Source organism: Hyla sarda, chromosome 4 (genome assembly GCF_029499605.1).
Source record: "Hyla sarda isolate aHylSar1 chromosome 4, aHylSar1.hap1, whole genome shotgun sequence".
NCBI lineage: Eukaryota > Metazoa > Chordata > Amphibia > Anura > Hylidae > Hyla > Hyla sarda.
In genome coordinates this window covers 344,327,974-344,349,422 of record NC_079192.1, presented here as the reverse complement: position 1 = coordinate 344,349,422, position 21,449 = coordinate 344,327,974, and the positions used below count along the sequence as shown (strand labels likewise).

At 42.0% G+C, this 21,449-nt stretch overlaps 1 protein-coding gene across 1 annotated transcript in view; it reads right to left on the bottom strand.

Annotated features, from left to right (window-relative positions):
• Positions 1–21,449, bottom strand: part of SLC4A9 (solute carrier family 4 member 9) — a 167,348-nt gene that overhangs the window by 133,838 nt on the left and 12,061 nt on the right. Inside the window, exons 2-3 of the mRNA XM_056569903.1 lie at positions 16,610–16,654; positions 16,188–16,503 (exon numbers count right to left, since the gene is read on the bottom strand). Coding sequence (XP_056425878.1) covers positions 16,188–16,503; positions 16,610–16,654 — 361 coding nt within the window. The remainder of the gene's footprint in view (positions 1–16,187; positions 16,504–16,609; positions 16,655–21,449) is intronic.

The following is a 21,449-nucleotide window of genomic DNA, read 5'->3' as shown; positions in this document are numbered from 1 at the left end:
ACGCCGCACGGAGGTCTCCTCACCTTCCTCCGTGCGGCTCCCGGCGGCTCCTGCTCTGGTCTGTGATCGAGCAGACCAGAGCAGGAGATGACCGATAATACTGATCTGTTCTATGTCCTATACATAGAACAGATCAGTATTAGCAATCATGGTATTGCTATGAATAGTCCCCTATGGGGACTATTCAAGTGTAAAAAAAAATTAAAAAAAATGTAAAAGTAAAAGTAAAAAAAAAGTGAAAAATCCCCTCCCCCAATAAAAAAGTAAAACGTCCGTTTTTTCCTATTTTACCCCCAAAAAGCGTAAAAAACATTTTTTATAGACATATTTGGTATCGCCGCGTGCGTAAATGTCCGAACTATTAAAATAAAATGTTAATGATCCCGTACGGTGAACGGCGTGAACGAAAAAAAATAAAAAAAGTCCAAAATTCCTACTTTTTTAATACATTTTATTAAAAAAAAAATTATAAAAAATTTATTAAAAGTTTTTTATATGCAAATGTGGTATCAAAAAAAAGTACAGATCATGGCGCAAAAAATGAGCCCCCATACCGCCGCTTATACGGAAAAATAAAAAAGTTATAGGTCATCAAAATAAAGGGATTATAAACGTACTAATTTGGTTAAAAAGTTTGTGATTTTTTTTAAGCGCAACAATAATATAAAAGTATATAATAATGGGTATCATTTTAATCGTATTGACCCTCAGAATAAAGAACACGCGTCATTTTTACCATAAATTGTACGGCGTGAAAACGAAACCTTCCAAAATTAGCAAAATTGCGTTTTTCGTTTTAATTTCCCCACAAAAATAGTGTTTTTTGGTTGCGCCATACATTTTATGATATAATGAGTGATGTCATTACAAAGGACAACTGGTCGCGCAAAAAACAAGCCCTCATACTAGTCTGTGGATGAAAATATAAAAGAGTTATGATTTTTAGAAGGCGAGGAGGAAAAAATGAAAACGTAAAAATTAAATTGTCTGAGTCCTTAAGGCCAAAATGGGCTGAGTCCTTAAGGGGTTAAATCAATGATCTGCAGCGGTGTCGCAGGGGGTTAAATAGCCGATAACTTATACCGGAATATCGGTATAAGTTATCGGCTATCGGCCCTAACCTGCACCGATTATCGGTATCGGTATCGGCCCTAAAAAAACGATATCGATCGATCCCTAGTGTATATTATAAAGAAATTTCAGGAGGGTTACGATTTTTATGGGCCACATTACATTACGGTATTGTATTCAGAGGGTGCACTGCACAGCAAGGTTATATTCAGATGGTACAATATGTGGTAGTATTATATTCAGAGAGCGCAGTGTGTGGTAGTTTTATACTCAGAGAGCGCAGTGTGTGGTAGTTTTATATTCAGAGAGCGCGGTGTGTGGTAGTATTATATTCAGAGGGTACAGTGTGTGATAGTATTATATTCAGAGAGCGCAGTGTGTGGTAGTATTATATTCAGAGAGCGCAGTGTGTGGTAGTATTATATTCAGAGGTTGCAGTGTGTGGTAGTATTATATTCAGAGAGCGCAGTGTGTGGTAGTTTATATTCAGAGAGCGCAGTGTGTGGTAGTTTTATATTCAGAGAGTGCGGTGTGTAGTAGTATTATATTCAGAGGGTACAGTGTGTGATAGTATTATATTCAGAGGGTGCAGTGTGTGATAGTATTATATTCAGAGAGCGCGGTGTGTGGTAGTATTATATTCAGATGGTACAGTGTGTGGTAGTGTTATATTCAGAGTGCGCAGTGTGTGGTAGTATTATATTCAGAGAGCGCAGTGTGTGGTAGTATTATATTCAGAGAGCGCAGTGTGTGGTAGTATTATATTCAGAGAGCGCAGTGTGTGGTAGTATTATATTCAGAGAGCGCAGTGTGTGGTAGTATTATATTCAGAGGGTGCAGTGTGGGATATTCAGAGGATACGGTGTTTAGCAGTATTATAATAATTATTGTTTTCATATAGAGGATCAGAATCTGCTGACAAATTAAGGAGCTATCTGGGTGTCATTTCCTGCAGAGAAGATTTCGCTGACAAAGTCACAGCGGTATGTACCATCGAAGCTGTCACCTGCAGTCACTGATATCTTTGTGTATTCTCCTCACTATGTCCTATCAGAGCTGTAGTCCTTTGTAAGTTTTGCAGTAATGATGGGTGAAACAACAACTCCTGGCATACCCTCACCACTGCTTAGGTCATACTGGGAGCTGTAGTTTTAAATGGTAAAAGCTTCTTTAGCACTTTCCCATTCTGTGACAATTGGTATATTTGATTATTATACTGGAAATTACACTGCGGGCATCACAACTATACTGCCAACCTAATGTGGAGGAACTACAACCTAATGTGGGTGAACTATACTGCCAACTAAATGTGGGGGAACTACAACCTAATGTGGTGGAACTATACTGATAACCTAATTGGGGGGGGGGGGACTACAACCTAATGTGGGGGAACTATACTGCCAACCTAATGTGGGGGAACTATACTGCCAACCTTATGTGGGGAAACTACAACCTAATGTGGGGGAACTGCAACCTAATGTGGGGGAACTATACTGCCAACCTAATGGGGGGGGACTACTACCTAATGTGGGGGAACATACTGCCAACCTAATGTGGGGGAACTACAACCTAATGGGGGGGAACTATGCTGCCTTCCTAGTGTGGGGGAACTGGGAACTATGCGGCCTACCTAGTGTGGGGGCACTATGCTGCATACTTAAAGGGGTACTCCACTGCCCCAGCATTCTGAACATTTTGTTCCAAACCCTGGGTGCTGGCTGTGGGGGTTGTGATGTCATAGCCACGCCCCTTGTGACGTCACATGACACCTCCTCAATGCAAGTCTATGGGAGAGGGCGTGTCGACCAGCGCATGATACTCTAATAGTGCCCCTCCCGAGACTAGACTCTGGATCCGCCCCTGTGTTACGTAGGGCATGTGTCACAGGTTTGCTTTCTTTTCTGGGTTTGTAGATGCCACCTCTCTCCATTATATACATGTGTTTCAACAGTTGCCACACTCTGGCTAGTGCATGGCATATATATTAATAATAACTTGTTAGACCACACATAGAAAATGTGGTCTTGTGTTTTTTTGGCACCAGAGGGTTGTTGCTTTGCAAAACTATGACCCTCTCCATTATATAAATGTTTTTGCAAATGACAGGCATGCATTTTTTTAGATAAATATTGGTGTGAGGCTAAAGTGATTTGACCTATAATCTTATTGGTCAAACATAGTGCATCCGCAGCATATTTGACGCTACAGATGTGCTATTGACCGCCCTTAAGAGTCAGCCTCTTACTTTGCCCGGACGTCGTTTGTCTGATAGTAGCAGCAATATGTCGCAACAAGCAGACACAGACTAAGCTGCATGGTCGCGCTCATGCGCAGAGTACTCAGACATGGCGGTCGCTCCCTCTGCCAGGCCTGCAATGTCTATTAGTATGTTCTGCATGGCTCGCGTGACTCACAGCTCAGTCTGTGTCTGCTTGTAGCAGCATATTATAGACTAAGCGTATTGAGCAAACAAACCAGGACACTTGGACAAAGTAGGAGTCTGACTTCAGGGGCAGTCAGTAGCGCCTCCTCAGCGTCAAATGCACTGCGGATGCGTTAAGTGTGACCTTACCCTTCAGGTGTTTTATGACAGTTTGATTTATTAAAGGGGTACTCCGGTGGAAAACTTTTTTTTTTTTTTAAATCAACTGGTGCAAGAAAGTTAAACAGATTTGTAAATTACTTTTATTAAAAAATCTTAATCCTTCTAGTACTTATTAGCTGTTGAATACTACAGAGGAAATTATTTTCTTTTTGGAACACAGCTCTCCTCTGCTGACATCACAAGCACAGTGCTCTCTGCTGACACTTCTGTCCATTTTAAGAACTGTCCAGAGTAGGAGAAAAGGAGAAAATCCCCATAGCAAACATATGCTGCTCTGGACAGTTCCTAAAATGGACAGAGATGTAAGCAGAGAGCATGATGTTCCAAAAAGAAAAGAATTTCCTCTGTAGTATTCAACAGCTAATAAGTACTGGAAGGATTAAGAATTTTTAATAGAATTTAAAAATCTGTTTAACTTTCTGGCACCAGTTGATGTTAAAAAAAATAAATAAAAAATAAATAAAAAAATAAAAAAGTTTTCCACCAGAGTACCCCTTTAACCCCTTAAGGACCTAGGGCGTATGGATATGCCCTGGCTTTCGGGTACTTAAGGACCCAGGACGTATCCATACGCCCGTGGGAATTTCTGTCCCTGCCGCGCGCCGGGCGGGGACCGGACCAGGGTGCCTGCTGATATCGATCAGCAGGCACCCCGTGCAAATGCCCAGGGGGGTCATCAGACCCCCCATGTCGGCGATCGGCGCAAATCGCAAGTGAATTCACACTTGCGATTTGCGCCCAATAGGGTCTATGGTGACCCGATGACCCGGAATAGAAGGGGGATCGCGGGTGTCCATGACACCCACGATCCCCCTGAAGCGATAGGAGGGAGGTGGCAGGGGTGCCACCCCTTCTATCCCTGCTATTGGTCATCAAGACCCGATGACCAATAGCAGATCGGGGGCGGGGGGCTTTACTTTAGGTTTCCCCGTCCTGCCCACCCACAATAGGCGGGGCAGAACGGGGAAACGACACAGGACCGGCGCCGAAGATCCACTCACCCATTGGCGATGGCAGCGGGCGACGATCAACGGCGGCAGCAGGCGACGATCGACAGAAGAAGAGGACGGCGACGCAGCTCCGTGGATCCTACGGAAGCCGGTGAGTTGCTTAGCAACATCTGGAGGGCTACAGTCTGAGACCACTATAGAGTGGTCTCTAAACTGTAGCCCTCCAGATGTTGAAAAACTACAACTCCCAGCATGCCCAGAGAGTTGGTTAGGCATTCTGGGATTTGTAGTTTTTGCAACAGCTGGAGAGCTACAGTTTGAGACCACTGCACAATGATCTCTATACTGTTGCTCTCCAGATCTTGCAAAACTACAACTCCCAGCATGCCCACATCGCAGTTTCCTGTCTGTGCATGCTGGGATTTGTAGTTTTGCAACATCTGGAGGTCCACAGTTTGGAGATCACTGTGCAGTGGTCTCTAAACTATAGCTCTCCAGATGTTGCAAAACTGCAAATCCCAGCATGCTCAGACAGAAAACTGCTATGTGGGCATGCTGGGAGTTGTAGTTGTGTACCTCCATCTGTTGCATAACTACATCTCCCAGCATGCCCTTCGGCGATCAGTAGATGCTGGGAGTTGTAGTTTTGCAAAAACTGGAGGCACACTGGTTGGAAAATAGTGAGTTAGGTAACTGAAGGTTTTCCAATCAGTGTGCCTCCAGCTGTTGCAAAAGTACAACTCCCAGCATGCACGGTCTGTCAGTACATGCTGGGAGTTGTAGTTTTGAAACAGCAGGAGGTTTGTCCCCCCATGTGAATTTACAGGGTACATTCACACAGGCAGTTTTACAGTTAGTTTTCTGCTTCAAGTTTGGGTTGCGGCAAATTTTTCGCCGCAGCACAAACTCCTAGCGGTAAACTCACTGTAAACGCCCGCCAGTGTGAACGTACCCTAAAAACACTACACTACACTAACACATAATAAAGGGTGAAAGACTACATATACACCCCCTTACACTGTTCCTCCAATAAAAATGAAAAACGTATTGTACGGCAGTGTTTCCGAAACGGAGCCTCCAGCTGTTGCAAATCACCAACTCCCAGCATTTCCGGACAGTTATTGACTGTCCAGGCATGCTGGGAGTTTAGCAACAGCTGGAGGCGCCCTGTTTGGGAATCACTGACGTAGAATACCCCTATGTCCACCCCTATGCAATCTCTAATTTAGTCCTCAAATGTGCATGGTGCTCTCTCACTTCAGAGCCCTGTCGTATTTCAAGGAAACAGTTTAGGGTCACATATGGGGTATCGCCGTACTCAGGAGAAATTGCACTACAAATTTGGGGGGCTTTTTTTCCTTTTACCCCTTATGAAAAGGAAAAGTTGGGGTCTACACCAGCCTGTTAGTGTAACATTTTTTTTTATTTTTTAAACTAGCATGCTGTGCTACCACATACTTTTTATTTTCACAAGCGGTAAAAGCAAAAAAAGACCCCCAAAATTTGTAACGCAATTTCTCCTGAGTACGGAAATACCCCAGATGTGGGCGTAAAATGTTCTGCGGACGCACAACAAGGCTCAGGAGTGAGAGCGCACTGTGTACATTTGAGGCCTAAATTGGCGATTTGCACAGGGGTGGCTGATTTTACAGCGATTCTGACATAAACACAAAAAAAGAAATACCCACATGTGACCCCATTTTGGAAACTACACCCCTCACTGAACGTAACAAGGGGTATAGTGCGCCTTAACACCCCACAGGTATGGAAGAATATCGGTCCCGTGGTCCCGAGAAAAAAGAGAAGTGCTTCTGTGGGCGCTCACCTCCGTCACAGATGTAGTCCGTCACAGGTATGTGGAAGTTTCCGAGAACTTGGTAAAATAAAACCGCTTGGACACGGATGTATTTTGGAAAATAAAAAGAAGGTTTATTCCTTCAGCATGCAATACAGCAACGCGTTTCGAGGGGCGGGGACCCCCTCTTCATCAGGCTATCTGATTGGGCAGTGTGGATGTCCTTTATTTATACCTCATTTGCCCGCGAAAATCACATGTGTGTGTTACATAACATGAAAATAAAATAATTAAAAAAAAATTAATAATTAAATAAATAAATAAATAAATAAAATCCATAGAAAAGAAGACATTTACATTAAAAATTGAAGTGAGCATTCTGTAAAATAACCCACAGATGGTCAGTTTGACTAACCCTTATATTATGCACCTTATCTTGTATTGCATATGTGATATGTAATAATTCTGCAGACGTCGGGCCATTTCAAACGCTCTCCCTTCGGAGATCTACAGTGGCTGGGTGAGAGGTCTGAGGCACCGACCGCCGGTCCGTCCACACATCCGTCCTCCTGGCCGCTTATTGGATGGGGGACCGGCATCAATCAGTAAAAAGAAGAGAGCAACACCGGCAAGATCGAGACTGGACCTTTGCAGTAGGTTAAAAAATGAAAATGCAGATGCAGAAATGCAAAGTGGCCCGCGACGGAGACCTATAAAGAAGGGAGGACATAGCTTGCCCAGCCAATGTATGATGACACCGGCATGTAATAGTGCTGCCCCTCGGCAGGGTAATGCCTTGTATTTTCTACACATACATTTGAATTTTAAATTTTAAATATTAGATACAGAAACCCATTTCCCCACACAGGGATGATTACATTTATTTAATGCATATGTGTATGTGTATGTACATACACACACATCCATACGCATGGTGGATGGATGTGTACTTATCAGCTGTTTGTTTTGTTTTAATTCAGTTTGTTTGTTGTGGTTGTTGTGTCAGTTGTTAACTATCTCATCTTTTTAAGATATTAATTCCACTGCTTCATTCAGGCCATGTGGTTGTAATGTCTGGAGGCTGTAAATCCAGAACATTTCTTTGCGTGACAGGATTTCAAACCTATTTTTCTTTCCCGGTGGAATGTGCTCAATTGGGGTTATGGATATGGCTGTCATGTTTCCCTCATGCATCAGGCTCAGATGTCTAGATAGGCTATGGTGCATGAATCTCTTCTTTATGTTGGAACAATGCTGATTCAATCTCAAATGTAATGGTTGTGTTGTTCTTCCAACATATTGTTTACCACATTGGCACTCTATGAGGTAGATGACATATTCCGTTTGGCATGTCATCAGATGTTTGATGGGGAATGTTTCACCCGAATGGGTACTGGAAAAACATTTTTGGTTATGGCGTATGGTAAAGCAACATAGGCATCTAGGTTTTTTGCATTTGTATGTTCCCACGTTTCCAGTTTTGTCGTTTTTCTGGGAGGATTTGTTGTGGCATTTGAGATTGCTTGGGGCTATCATACCCTTTATGGTTGGTGCACGCCTGAAAGTCAATCCCGGATTTTTTGGGAGAATTTTTCCTAGATTCACTTAGTAGTATTCCCCAATGTTTCTTCATGATGTTTCTGATTTTTGTTTGACCCGCTGAATATGTGGTGATGAAATTGCATCTGGTTTTTTCCTCATTCTCCTTTTCTTTTTCTTTCTTTTGTAGGTGGTCCGTTGCCTCAAGACATTCCTCATGGGTAAGTGCACAGGTTTTTTCATATGCATTTTCAATTAATTCTTTCGGATATCCTTTTGCTATGAATCTGGACTTTAAGATTTTGGACTGTTCGGAAAAGGTGACAATATCTGTACAATTTTTTCTTACTCTCTTGAATTGTCCAAAAGGGATGTTTTGTTTCCACTTCTTATAGTGGCCACTGGTAAAGGATATATAATTATTGGAATCAACTTTCTTGAAAAAGGTGGATGTGATGAATCTATCCCCTTTATGGGTGATGTGGAGGTCCAAAAACTCAATTGAAGTGGAGGAAAAGACGGAGGTGAATGTCAAACCCCAGTGGTTGGTATTAATATCCGTGACAAAAGATTTGATGTTCTCTGGGTGGCCACGCCATGATAAAAACAAATCATCTATATACCTTTTGTATATAGTGACATGTCTTTTATACAGGGGATGTTTTTTTATCACCTGTTCTTCAAAGCAACCCATAAAGAGGTTCGCATATGATGGTGCCACTCTGGTCCCCATGGCCGTCCCCCTTATTTGATGGTATAGGGTGCCATTGTATGAGAAAAAATTGTATTCCAGAATGAATTTCAGACAATTGGTAAGGAAAATTACCTGTTCGTTTGGGATGTTTTTGTCTTTTTCCAGAAAGGAAATAGTGGATCGAATTCCCAGATCATGTTGGATATTCGTGTATAACGACGTTACATCCATGGTGAGTAAAACCATGTCATCTTCCCAGGGTGTATCATTTAAGATGTTGATCAGCTGATCTGAATTCTTCAGGTAACTTGGTAGATCTACCACATATTCCTGCAATATCCTATCTAGATATTGGGACATGTTACATGTGGGACTATGTATCCCAGAAATGATGGGTCTGCCCGGGGGGTTTTGAGTGTCCTTGTGTACTTTTGGTAGATGGTAATAATATGGTGTCCCAGGGTTAGGATTAAAAAGAAATTTATTTTCATTCTTTGATATGATTTTTATCCTCCAGAGCTTTGTTTAAAAGACTTAGAATGTCTTTCTGTAATTTTGGAAAAGGATCTGTGCTGATCGTTTTATAGTAGTTATTGTCTCCAAGAATCCGGTTGGCTTCTTTGTTGTAATCTGTGTAATTTTGGATTACTATGCTTCCTCCTTTGTCGGCCGCACGAATGACAATGTCTTCATTCTTTTTCAGATTTCTCAGGGCGTTTTGCTCACCTTTGCTCAATCTTCCTTCGCTTTGTTTTCTTGGGAAAGCTTCTGGTAGGCTTTTGAATTCATCTGCCACCATTTCATGGAATGTTTTTATAAAATTGCCCTGACTCTCAGTGGGATAAAATTTAGTTTTTATATGAATTTCTGGGTGCTTCCCCAGGAGAATTTGTTCATCTTTTTTCTCAGGACCTACGGTCCGTTCAGGATCCTTCTGGTTTTATAGAAGGGAGAAATGCCGTTTTAAAGTTAGGCGGCGTGTGAATCGGTGGAGGTCTAAAAATAGATCAAATTTTTTGGGGTTATAGTGTGGACAAAAAGACAACCCCCTTTGTAAAAGGGATTTTTCATCTACTTCTAAAGTGTGGTTGGATAGATTGAAAATCTTGATTAGAGAATCTTCATCCTTTTTTCCCCCTCCATTCGGAGTATTTTTTATTTTCTGTCTTTTTTGATGCAGCTTTCTAGATTTGGCCGTTGTTCCTCCTCTGGTTCCTCTTCTAGTTTTCTTTTTGTTGGTTTTCTTACAATGAAGTAATCTTTGATAGTCCTGTGTCGTGCAGGACTGGCCCCTAAAAAAGACTCTCCGTGTGTGGAAGAGACAGGGATGTCAAGATGGTTTTGACTGGGACCTTCTCCAGGGTTTAAATCGACCTCACTCTGGTCTATCGGTATTGTATTTTCTTTAGTTCCATCTTTTGCTGTTTTGTTGTTTAGGGGTTTTAGAAAAGGGACTGATGCTCCTCTTCCTGCTTCTGTATTATCAATCAGGGTGATCCCTGATGTGTTCTGTGGTGGAGCGTGGCATGGGACCAAGTGTTGGAGCGGGGCGCATATTTTCCCCGATTCCTGGTCCTTTTTATTACTCTCTAAAAGGGAATTTGAATTAGAGCTCTCATTATGCGTGGTGGTGGTACATATGGAGACATCTAATAGAGAAAAACCCGTGGCTTCAGTGGGAGATGGAGAAAGGAACAATACTGTGGGGGTGAAATTTTCAGCCTCTGCATTGATGTTCTCCTTTAATTTCTTCTTTATTTGTTCGACCGTACTTCTCAGGTCCTTTAGGGGATCCTCCAGGATCAGAGGGGGGATCGGATTTGCAGGTGTTTTCTGTGTTTCATTGACCCTCCTTGTGTTGTTATTTTTGTTGTTGTGGAGTGGGGTCGCTGGTTTCTTATTGTATGTGTTCTTAGAATTGTGCCAGTTTTTTTTTGTGGGTATATGTTCCTTTAAGATGTTTGAAAGGTTTTTTGTGGAATCTATGTATCCCTGGTGTACGGGCTGTGTTTGGGTCCCTGTTTGTAGCTGCTCCAGGATCCGCATATTCACTTCGGGCAGGGTGGATTGTGGTGTTGGATGTGGAATTGTTCTTTTTGTGCCAACATCTGTAAATCCCTTCATTTCTGTCGCCTCTATCTCGCACCAGTTTGCCTGCTTTTTTTGTGATGATTTATTTTTGTATTTTGGCAAATCGACTAGATATATTGTGGTTAAGTGTGTGGAATTCCTTCCTATGTGAATGGGACTCTAGTTTATGTATCATAGATTCTATCTTGTTAGTGATGTCCTGGTGCAGTTTATTGCGTTTGTTTTTTATATGGTCAATCAACATATTTGAACATGTATTTAACAAAGTATCCCATTCCTGTACATATGCAGTGTCCTCTTTGAAGGTGGGATCAAAAGTTAATCTTAACCCCCTCGGGGCCAAGTTCTCTGTGAGATATATGTTAACAAAATCAATGTCCACACTATGGCGTAGTTCATCCAACATATGATTTTCTAAATCATTAAACAGTTTTGTCATTTCAGCAGATTCCTGCCTAATACAGTCATTGTTATCTCCAGAAGACATTCTGTTTTCTTGGGTTGTGTCAGTCAGTTCAGAAATAAGTTGGTCTCTGACCGTATGTCTTTTGGAGAAATATTCCATCTTTGGGGAACCAGGAAAAAACGCTAGTGCCGCAGTAATCACAACTCTGGCCCTTGGCGGGCAACCCAAAAAACCCAGCGGTGATTCGGTCCACAGTCAACAGAAATATATAGAAAAAGACAGAGGAGACACAATGCGCATCTAAGCGTAGTAAAAAAAATATATATAGATAATCTGAGTGTAAAAGAAAAAATTAAATTAAATTAAAAATGGATGTCGGCTCCAAGGAAGGGGGGGAGGAGCCGTTTCCAGATTTGTGTTTTAGGTTGTTATGTTAGTTTTCCTCACCTTTCTGTGTTGTACCGTGGGCACAACACCAGTAGACGCTTGTTTCCCACTATTCTGGGGGACACAGATTGGAGGAGTGCAGCCGGCACTAGACCCGTTCTCACCGGCGGAGGACGGTCACTGGAATGGAAGAATATCTGTCCCGTGGTCCCGAGAAAAAAGAGAAGTGCTTCTGTGGGCGCTCACCTCCGTCACAGATGTAGTCCGTCACAGGTATGTGGAAGTTTCCGAGAACTTGGTAAAATAAAACCGCTTGGACACGGATGTATTTTGGAAAATAAAAAGAAGGTTTATTCCTTCAGCATGCAATACAGCAACGCGTTTCGAGGGGCGGGGACCCCCTCTTCATCAGGCTATCTGATTGGGCAGTGTGGATGTCCTTTATTCATACCTCATTTGCCCGCGAAAATCACATGTGTGTGTTACATAACATGAAAATAATTTTTTTTTTATTTTCATGTTATGTAACACACACATGTGATTTTCGCGGGCAAATGAGGTATAAATAAAGGACATCCACACTGCCCAATCAGATAGCCTGATGAAGAGGGGGTCCCCGCCCCTCGAAACGCGTTGCTGTATTGCATGCTGAAGGAATAAACCTTCTTTTTATTTTCCAAAATACATCCGTGTCCAAGCGGTTTTATTTTACCAAGTTCTCGGAAACTTCCACATACCTGTGACGGACTACATCTGTGACGGAGGTGAGCGCCCACAGAAGCACTTCTCTTTTTTCTCGGGACCACGGGACCGATATTCTTCCATACCTGTGGGGTGTTAAGGCGCACTATACCCCTTGTTACGTTCAGTGAGGGGTGTAGTTTCCAAAATGGGGTCACATGTGGGTATTTCTTTTTTTGTGTTTATGTCAGAATCGCTGTAAAATCAGCCACCCCTGTGCAAATCGCCAATTTAGGCCTCAAATGTACACAGTGCGCTCTCACTCCTGAGCCTTGTTGTGCGTCCGCAGAACATTTTACGCCCACATCTGGGGTATTTCCGTACTCAGGAGAAATTGCGTTACAAATTTTGGGGGTCTTTTTTTGCTTTTACCGCTTGTGAAAATAAAAAGTATGTGGTAGCACAGCATGCTAGTTTAAAAAATAAAAAAAAATGTTACACTAACAGGCTGGTGTAGACCCCAACTTTTCCTTTTCATAAGGGGTAAAAGGAAAAAAAGCCCCCCAAATTTGTAGTGCAATTTCTCCTGAGTACGGCGATACCCCATATGTGACCCTAAACTGTTTCCTTGAAATACGACAGGGCTCTGAAGTGAGAGAGCACCATGCACATTTGAGGACTAAATTAGAGATTGCATAGGGGTGGACATAGGGGTATTCTACGTCAGTGATTCCCAAACAGGGCGCCTCCAGCTGTTGCTAAACTCCCAGCATGCCTGGACAGTCAATAACTGTCCGGAAATGCTGGGAGTTGGTGATTTGCAACAGCTGGAGGCTCCGTTTCGGAAACACTGCCGTACAATACGTTTTTCATTTTTATTGGAGGAACAGTGTAAGGGGGTGTATATGTAGTCTTTCACCCTTTATTATGTGTTAGTGTAGTGTAGTGTTTTTAGGGTACGTTCACACTGGCGGGCGTTTACAGTGAGTTTACCGCTAGGAGTTTGTGCTGCGGCGAAAAATTTGCCGCAACCCAAACTTGAAGCAGAAAACTAACTGTAAAACTGCCTGTGTGAATGTACCCTGTAAATTCACATGGGGGGACAAACCTCCTGCTGTTTCAAAACTACAACTCCCAGCATGTACTGACAGACCGTGCATGCTGGGAGTTGTACTTTTGCAACAGCTGGAGGCACACTGATTGGAAAACCTTCAGTTACCTAACTCACTATTTTCCAACCAGTGTGCCTCCAGTTTTTGCAAAACTACAACTCCCAGCATCTACTGATCGCCGAAGGGCATGCTGGGAGATGTAGTTATGCAACAGATGGAGGTACACAACTACAACTCCCAGCATGCCCACATAGCAGTTTTCTGTCTGAGCATGCTGGGATTTGCAGTTTTGCAACATCTGGAGAGCTATAGTTTAGAGACCACTGCACAGTGATCTCCAAACTGTGGACCTCCAGATGTTGCAAAACTACAAATCCCAGCATGCACAGACAGGAAACTGCGATGTGGGCATGCTGGGAGTTGTAGTTTTGCAAGATCTGGAGAGCAACAGTATAGAGATCATTGTGCAGTGGTCTCAAACTGTAGCTCTCCAGCTGTTGCAAAAACTACAAATCCCAGAATGCCTAACCAACTCTCTGGGCATGCTGGGAGTTGTAGTTTTTCAACATCTGGAGGGCTACAGTTTAGAGACCACTCTATAGTGGTCTCAGACTGTAGCCCTCCAGATGTTGCTAAGCAACTCACCGGCTTCCGTAGGATCCATAATGTGTCTGACAGATTTTTGGAACAGTGATCCGTGAAAATGAAAAATTACATTTTTCATTTGCACAGCCCACTGTTCCAAAGATCTGTCAAACGCCAGTGGGGTGTAAATACTCACTGCACCACTTATTAAATTCTGTGAGGGGTGTAGTTTCCAAAATGGGGTCACATTTGCGGGGGTCGACTGTTCTGGCACCACGGGGGGCTTTGTAAACGCACATGCCCCCCGACTTCCATTCCAAACAAATTCTCTTTCAAAAACCTCTACTGCGCCTGCCGAACACTTGACATCCACATATGAGGTATTTCCTTACTCGAGAGAAATTGGGTTACAAATTTTGGGGGGATTTTCATCTATTACCCCTTGTAAAAATTCAAAAACATGTAAGTGTAAAAAATGAAGATTTAGAATTTTCTCCTTCACTTTGCTGCCATTCCTGTGAAACACCTAAAGGGTTAAAAAAAACTTTCTGAATGTCATTTTGAATACTTTGAGGGGTGCAGTTTTTATAATGGGGTCATTTATGGGTTATTTTTAATAAGAAAGCACTTGAAATCCACTTCAAAACTGAAGTGGTCCCTGAAAAATTCCGATTTTGAAAATTTTGTGAAAAATTGGAAAATTGCTGCTATATTTTGAAGCCCTCTGGTGTCTTCCAAAAGTAAAAACATGTCAACTTTATGATGGAAACATAAAGTAGACATATTGTATATGTGAATCAATATATAATTTATTTGGAATATCCATTTTCCTTATAAGCAGAGAGCTTCAAAGTTAAAACTAAATTTTAATCAAATTTTGGAATTTTTCACCAAGAAATTATGCAAGTATCGACAAAATTTTACCACTAACATAAACTAGAATATGTCACAAAAAAAACAATCTCGGTATCAGAATGAAAGGTAAAAGCATCCCAGAGTTATTAATGCTTAAAGTGACAGTGGTCAGATGTTCAAAAAATGGACGGGTCCTTAAGGTATATTTAGGCTGGGTCCTTAAGGGGTTAAGGCTATGTTTATATGTTGCGGTTTTTTTTTTTTACCATATTTTTGTATGTTTTTACCACACTTTGGCCATGTATTTGCTGTGATTTTTAAAAATCTCCACCCCCATTTTTTTTTACTGCGATTTGTGCAATTGAAGCAATATAGCACCGTGTTGTTGCGATTTTGGTAAAATCTAAAAAACTACCGTATATATCCTGATGCCATAGAGATCTGGATGGAGAGGGATTTGCCAGAAGAGAACTGATAGGTGATGATATTATCCTGTAGTTCACACAAAGTCAGACCGAGGACAGTCCCCTTCCTTTGAAACAGTAAACTTTGAATGTGGGTCAGGTTGGTACATTACCCAGTTAAAAGTAATGAAACATTTGGATGCACATGTGAATGGAATGAAACAGATGGTGCTGAAGGACTATGCCTCATAAAAGGCGAGGGGAAAAAATGTGATCATTCTAACTGTGTTTTTACTTTTTTGTTACACTCCTCCCTTCCTGAGATAAGGTTTTACTATGGAACAATTTGACTAACTGTACTTTTCACTAAATAGTCAGATGGGCAGGAATTTTATTGGAAAATGGGATGTGAATGTAAAGCTAAGGGGCAGTGATAAAATATTTCAGGTACAGTTGGGGGGGGGGAAACAAAAAAAACTAATGTTATTTTAAAGGCTTATTCCATTTTTTTTTTTATGTAATATGCTTCTATTACCTCTATGCGCTGATGTGCCCCATTTTGATACACGGGACCCACACCCAGAAATGATGTAGTGTTATTTTATTTTATTTTTTATTGCTGTCTCTGACCTTTCCCAGCGCTCCATGTGACTCAAGACAGTATGTCATAAATAACATGGTCTCTAAAGAGTGTTGCTATGCAGCAGTGAGTGGGTAGATAGCAGGTTGGAAGGGATTTACTGAAGTAATACTATGCCTCCACCCACTGCAGACAATGCTTATATCCACATACAGGTGTAGCCATGGTTATCTTGAAAGCATTAACTCAACAAAGCAATGTGCTACATGTTAGGATAATGTATCTCTGTGCAGTACAATATCTTAAAGCACTAGGGATTAAGATGACACTGGCTTTATCTGTATGTATATATGAAAATGGTAGATGTAATAGTAAAAATACAAATAATATACACTGGAACGATATTACTAACAGTCCCAATATTTATCTTACCTTGCTGTTTCCTTCCATATTACATCTTCATGTATTGTGAAAAGTTCATTAAGCTGTGTAAAAAGGACATTTCTGGTTTCATCCTCCTCTTCTTGGTCACCTACATGAAATCTAACCTCAACCTCTTCTGCTGTTGGAGCTGATCTAGAGTGAAATATACTGCGACTTGGTTCTTGAGACAGAATCAGAGAACTCCGACTTCTCAGGACACCATTTTTTCTATAAGTCCCACTTTGGAGCTGCGACTCACTTTCTTGATAATCTAAAAATTTAGCATTTTCACCTAGTTTCATTCTAGAAACCACTAAAACAGAAGCTGAGAAAAAATCAAGTACTGAAGTAAAAAAAAATGGGTGTTTTCACTTATATAGTGAAGCAACATTGCCTGATGTTTACACTAAACATTCAGCGCCTTAAAATACAACAAGAGTCTGAAATTGCTTGTTCCAACAACCTAGGACAAGATGCTAGAATGAAGAACAAAACAAAGGCAAACATTTGTTGAAAATTAATACTTGCTGGAAGATAACTTTTCTTTATAAAAAAAAAAAAAAGCATGTGTATAAAAATAACATGTAAAGAACAATCCTCTTTGACACAGTAGTTTCTAGTGGTGAGCAGGGGCCATATTCAAATTCGTGATATTTCACGAACATATTGACGATTATTAGTCTTTTGTTCGCGAAATTGACAATCTCTATGTTCGGTCACTTTTTTTCCATGCAAAAATTTGCATGGGAAATGTGCATAAACATTTCATAAAAAAATGCATAAAAATTTGCATGCGGAAAAAAAATTTGTCATTTTGAATATATAGAACTATATTCTAAATATTCACGAAATTGAGAAGTGCCGATGTTCGCAATAAAAATCCACATTGCGAATATCCGTGCTCAACACTAGTAGTTTCTAGAAAGTGTTTAAAGGGGTACTCTGGTGGAAAACGTTTTAGTTTTTTAACCCCTTAATGTCGCAAGACGTTAATGTACGTCCTGGTGAGCTGGTACTTAACGCACCAGGACGTACATTTACGTCCTATGCATAACCGCGAGCATCGGAGCTGCCACGGCGATCCAATAATCCAGCATGGCAGCTGGAGTTCCCCTCACCTGCCTCCGCTGCCTTCCACGGGTCTTCTCCTCTGGTCTGCGATCGAGCAGACCAGAGCAGAAGATGACCGATAACACTGATTAGTGCTATGTCCTATGCATAGCACTGAACAGTATTAGCAATCGAATGATTGCTATAAATAGTCCCCTATGGGGACTATTAAAGTGTAAAAATAAAAGTAAAAAATAAAAGTAAAAAAATTTTAAAAACCCCCTCCCCCTATAAAAACATAAATTGTCCCATTTTCCCTATTTCAACCCCAAAAAGTGTAAAAAAAAATATTTTATGTACATATTTGGTATCGCCGCGTGCATAAATATCCCAATTATTAAAATAAAATAAACCCAGACCCTAAGATTAAAGCTCCCTCTGGGCCATATAAGGAGACCAGGGCTTTACATGATGTATGCTCATTGAAGGTCATGTTACATTTGTATTTTGCAAGCATTAAAGCGTTACTGTCATTAGAAAAAACTTTTGAAGTGTCGATCAGATATATCAAAAGATGTTGCTCGCACTGGGTGTCACTTCTGGGACCAGCTGCAATTGGGAGTTATATAACCTGAAAGCGAGCAGCATTGCATTCAGATCCCTGTCCAGCCAAGACATCTGCAGATTTCTCTGCATGGATTTCCATGCAAAGAAATGGATGTTTCTCTCGTCCGACTAGGGGCTGCATTGTTTTTATTTTCAAACACTGATGTAAAATACTAACCAAAATACTGATGTGTTAAAGTAGCCTTAGGGCATCTTATATGAGCCATTGGGATAACTAGACATAGCTTTTGCCAGCTTTGATTGATATATATTTTCCCATACCCAAACAGGGAAAGATCTATCAAGGCTATTGTGGTGGGAGCAACTACAAGGGTCCACCTATAATAACTTGTGGTTCAGGCAGATGAAAGATATTACAGGTTCCTTTAAAAGAGAATGTGTCATCGGGAAATTACCTATTGTTTAAATCAGATTTTTATGTTAACCATATTATTTTATATCCCGGATTTTCCAGCATATAACAAGACTGAGCATATAAGATGACCCCCAACTTTTACAGTTAAAATATAGAGTTTGGGATATACTCACCATATAAGACTACCCCTCCACAGTGATGTACGGTACCTTACCAGTGATTGGCTGGTTGTTGTATACAAAGCCTGCTTGGATTGGTCAGTCCTCCCTGCCTGCCCAGACCTGCCCAGCGGTACATGCCTCTTCCACCCGTCTGGCCCGCCCTTGTATCCTATTACCGTACCTACTTCTCTGCCTCTCAGATCTCACACATGCGTCATTGTTCCCCCCACATTAGGTTGTCACCATAGTTCCCCCCCACATTAGGTTGTCAGCATAGTTTCCCCCACATTAGGTTGTCAGCATAGTTTCCCCCACATTCGGTTGGCAGTATAGTCCCCCCCCCCCCCCACATTAGGTTGGCAGTATAGTTCCCCCACATTAGGTTGGCAGTATACTTCCCCCCACATTAGGTTGTCAGCATAGTTACCCCCCACATTAGGTTGGCAGTATAGTTCCCCAACATTAGTTTGTAGTCCCCCCCCACATTAGGTTGTCAGCATAGTTCCCCCACATTAGGTTGTCAGCATAGTTCCCCCACATTAGGTTGGCGGTATAGTTCCCCCACATTAGGCTGGCAGTATAGTTTCCCCCACATTAGGTTGTAGTTCTCCCCCATTAGGTAGGCAGTGGCCCCCACAGACATACAGCCTTCAGCCATATACAGTGTATGGCTTGAGGCTGTATGCCTGTGTACTGCCCCAATTCAGTGCTCTGACCACCGCTCCTCTGGCCAGGGGTCATGATCTACTGCTATGGCCTATAGGCCATAGCAGTAGGTCCCAGGACCAGAGGAGCGGTGGTCGGAGTACCGAAGATGATGTGCTGCTGGTAACTTACCATGCTTGCGTCCTCCTCCTAGCTGCTCCGCTCTGTTTCTATGGGCCCATGCACGGGACATCAGTGACGTCCCTGTGTGCGCTTCCTCCCGGCGGCCCCTGCATTTTTAAAGTTAACGTTGGGCCGCAGAAAGGTAACCAGGACATCCTTGTGTTCCGAAAAGATTTTTTGGGACACAGGGATGTCCCAAATGTGACGGGGGAAATTAAGTTCGGCCAGGACACCTGGGGTGTGGATAAGACAACCCCTGACTTTTGAGAACATTTTCCTGGGTTAAAAAGTCATCCTTTATGTCGGAAAATGCGGTAATTTCTGGTGTTTTTTTTTTCTAATTTTCTTATCTATATTTTGTAATAATCCTAAATTTTGCCGTTGCCATTCTGGTCACTAGGCCTAAAACTAAGTTGAGAATTCCTATTATGCACAGATCATTTGCCAGTACAGTGATCCTTCAAGATACAATGGCCTTAGGTTACACTATTTTCAACATACAATGGTAATTTCTGGACCATTGTAACTTGAAATCATACTCAACATACGATGCAAGAAACAGTCCAGATCGATGGCTCGTGTGAATGGCTGAAAGATTCAACCAACCAGGGCACTTCACTGGTAAACCCCAGTATTATTGAAGTGCATGCTCTGACTTGCTGTCAAATAGCACCTCCCTACAGTATAGTGCAGTACTGCACTACTCTTTACCTATGCCAGGATTAGCTGCTCCTAGGGCCACCTATGTTGTATCTCGGGTACCCTGTGGGGGAGATTTATCAAAACCTGTGCTGAGGAAAACTTGTCCAATTACCCATAGCAATCAATCAGCTTGCTTCTTTCTTTTTTAGGAAGGCCTGTGAAAAATGACAGAAGCAATCTGATTGGTTGCTATGGGCCACTGGACTTTTCCTCTTCATGGGTTTGATAAATCTTCCCCTGTATGTACAGGACCCTGAATAAGCTCCTGTCCTCTATGTACAAAGGGATTTATAGCTTTTAGCAGCTATTTCTGACTTTCATATGTAAGTATTGGTTATCTTACAATATACAATGGCTTTATACATACAATGTTTGCCCTGGAACTAATTAATTAACTTGAGGGACCACAGTAATGCCTTTATTCTAGTAGCATACTGAAAGGTGACATTAGTAGAGAGATAACACTGGATCCACCACCATTATAAGCACCCCCCCCCCCCCCCACCCCTTTAGAATGACCTCTGAAAACTAAACCCAGTGTCTTCAATTCATCAAAATTGGAAGGTTCAGGCAAGATGGCAGCAGTAATTATAAGTAAAATATGTGAAGGGAAAAAACACAGAAGTGGCGCCTTGATGGTGCCTTTACCTTTCTAGTTATAGGAGGTAAGGGGGGGGGGGATTTAGCGGGGAAGGATAGGGAGATTTTCTGCTCACCTTTCAGAGTTGTGCTGCATAACAGGCACAACTCTGCGATGCGTATAGGCTGGTATGCGGCAAGATTCCGGGGCCGCTGACTGCTGGATCTGCTGGCTGATGTTCTTGCTTGTCTCCGGTGCTGCGGGGTGTCACCTGGTGCCGGTGATGTGGAGCGCTGCTTTTGTGGAGTAGACACCGTCCTCTGGTGTACTCCAGATGTTCAGATGTGATCCGCTTGGCAGAGTCGGCAGATGCGGTCAGCTGGATGATCCCCTCGATGTGTGCTGGTACCTTGCGGCCAGTGCGCGGTGGAGATCGGGGTGAGCAGTCGGGTGCCACTATCCTTTAAGTCCCGATGATGTGGCGAGGAAAAGAGCCTTAGGTTGGTGATCGGGAGCAGCTTTCTGCCGAGACCGCTGGCAGGCGGTGGCAATAGTACAGGAGCAGGTTGCGGGAGATCCCACACGGGGATTTATCCCAGAAAAAACCTTGGCGTGTGAAAGCGCTTCTCCGTTGCAAAAAATAAGGTTGCTGGAAACTTCTTGGATAAGAAGGGGGGGATTTATTGACGGTTGGGTTTACAGAAATAAAGAACACAAAAAGTAAAAAATAGAAAATAAAAAAATATAAAGCATAAAGCAAACAGGATTGGACAACGCGTTTCAAAAGGGTATCCCTTTCTTCTTCAGGTCCCAGCAGTCATTATAATGCACAAAAAAATACATTTAAAAACTGCAATCAAAAAATAGAAAATAGAAGCAAATAAAAAAAGAACAAAAAAAAAAACATGTTTCAGCATCCAGCTCTAATTACCTGCAGTGTACCCATAGAAATGAATAGACCTAGGATA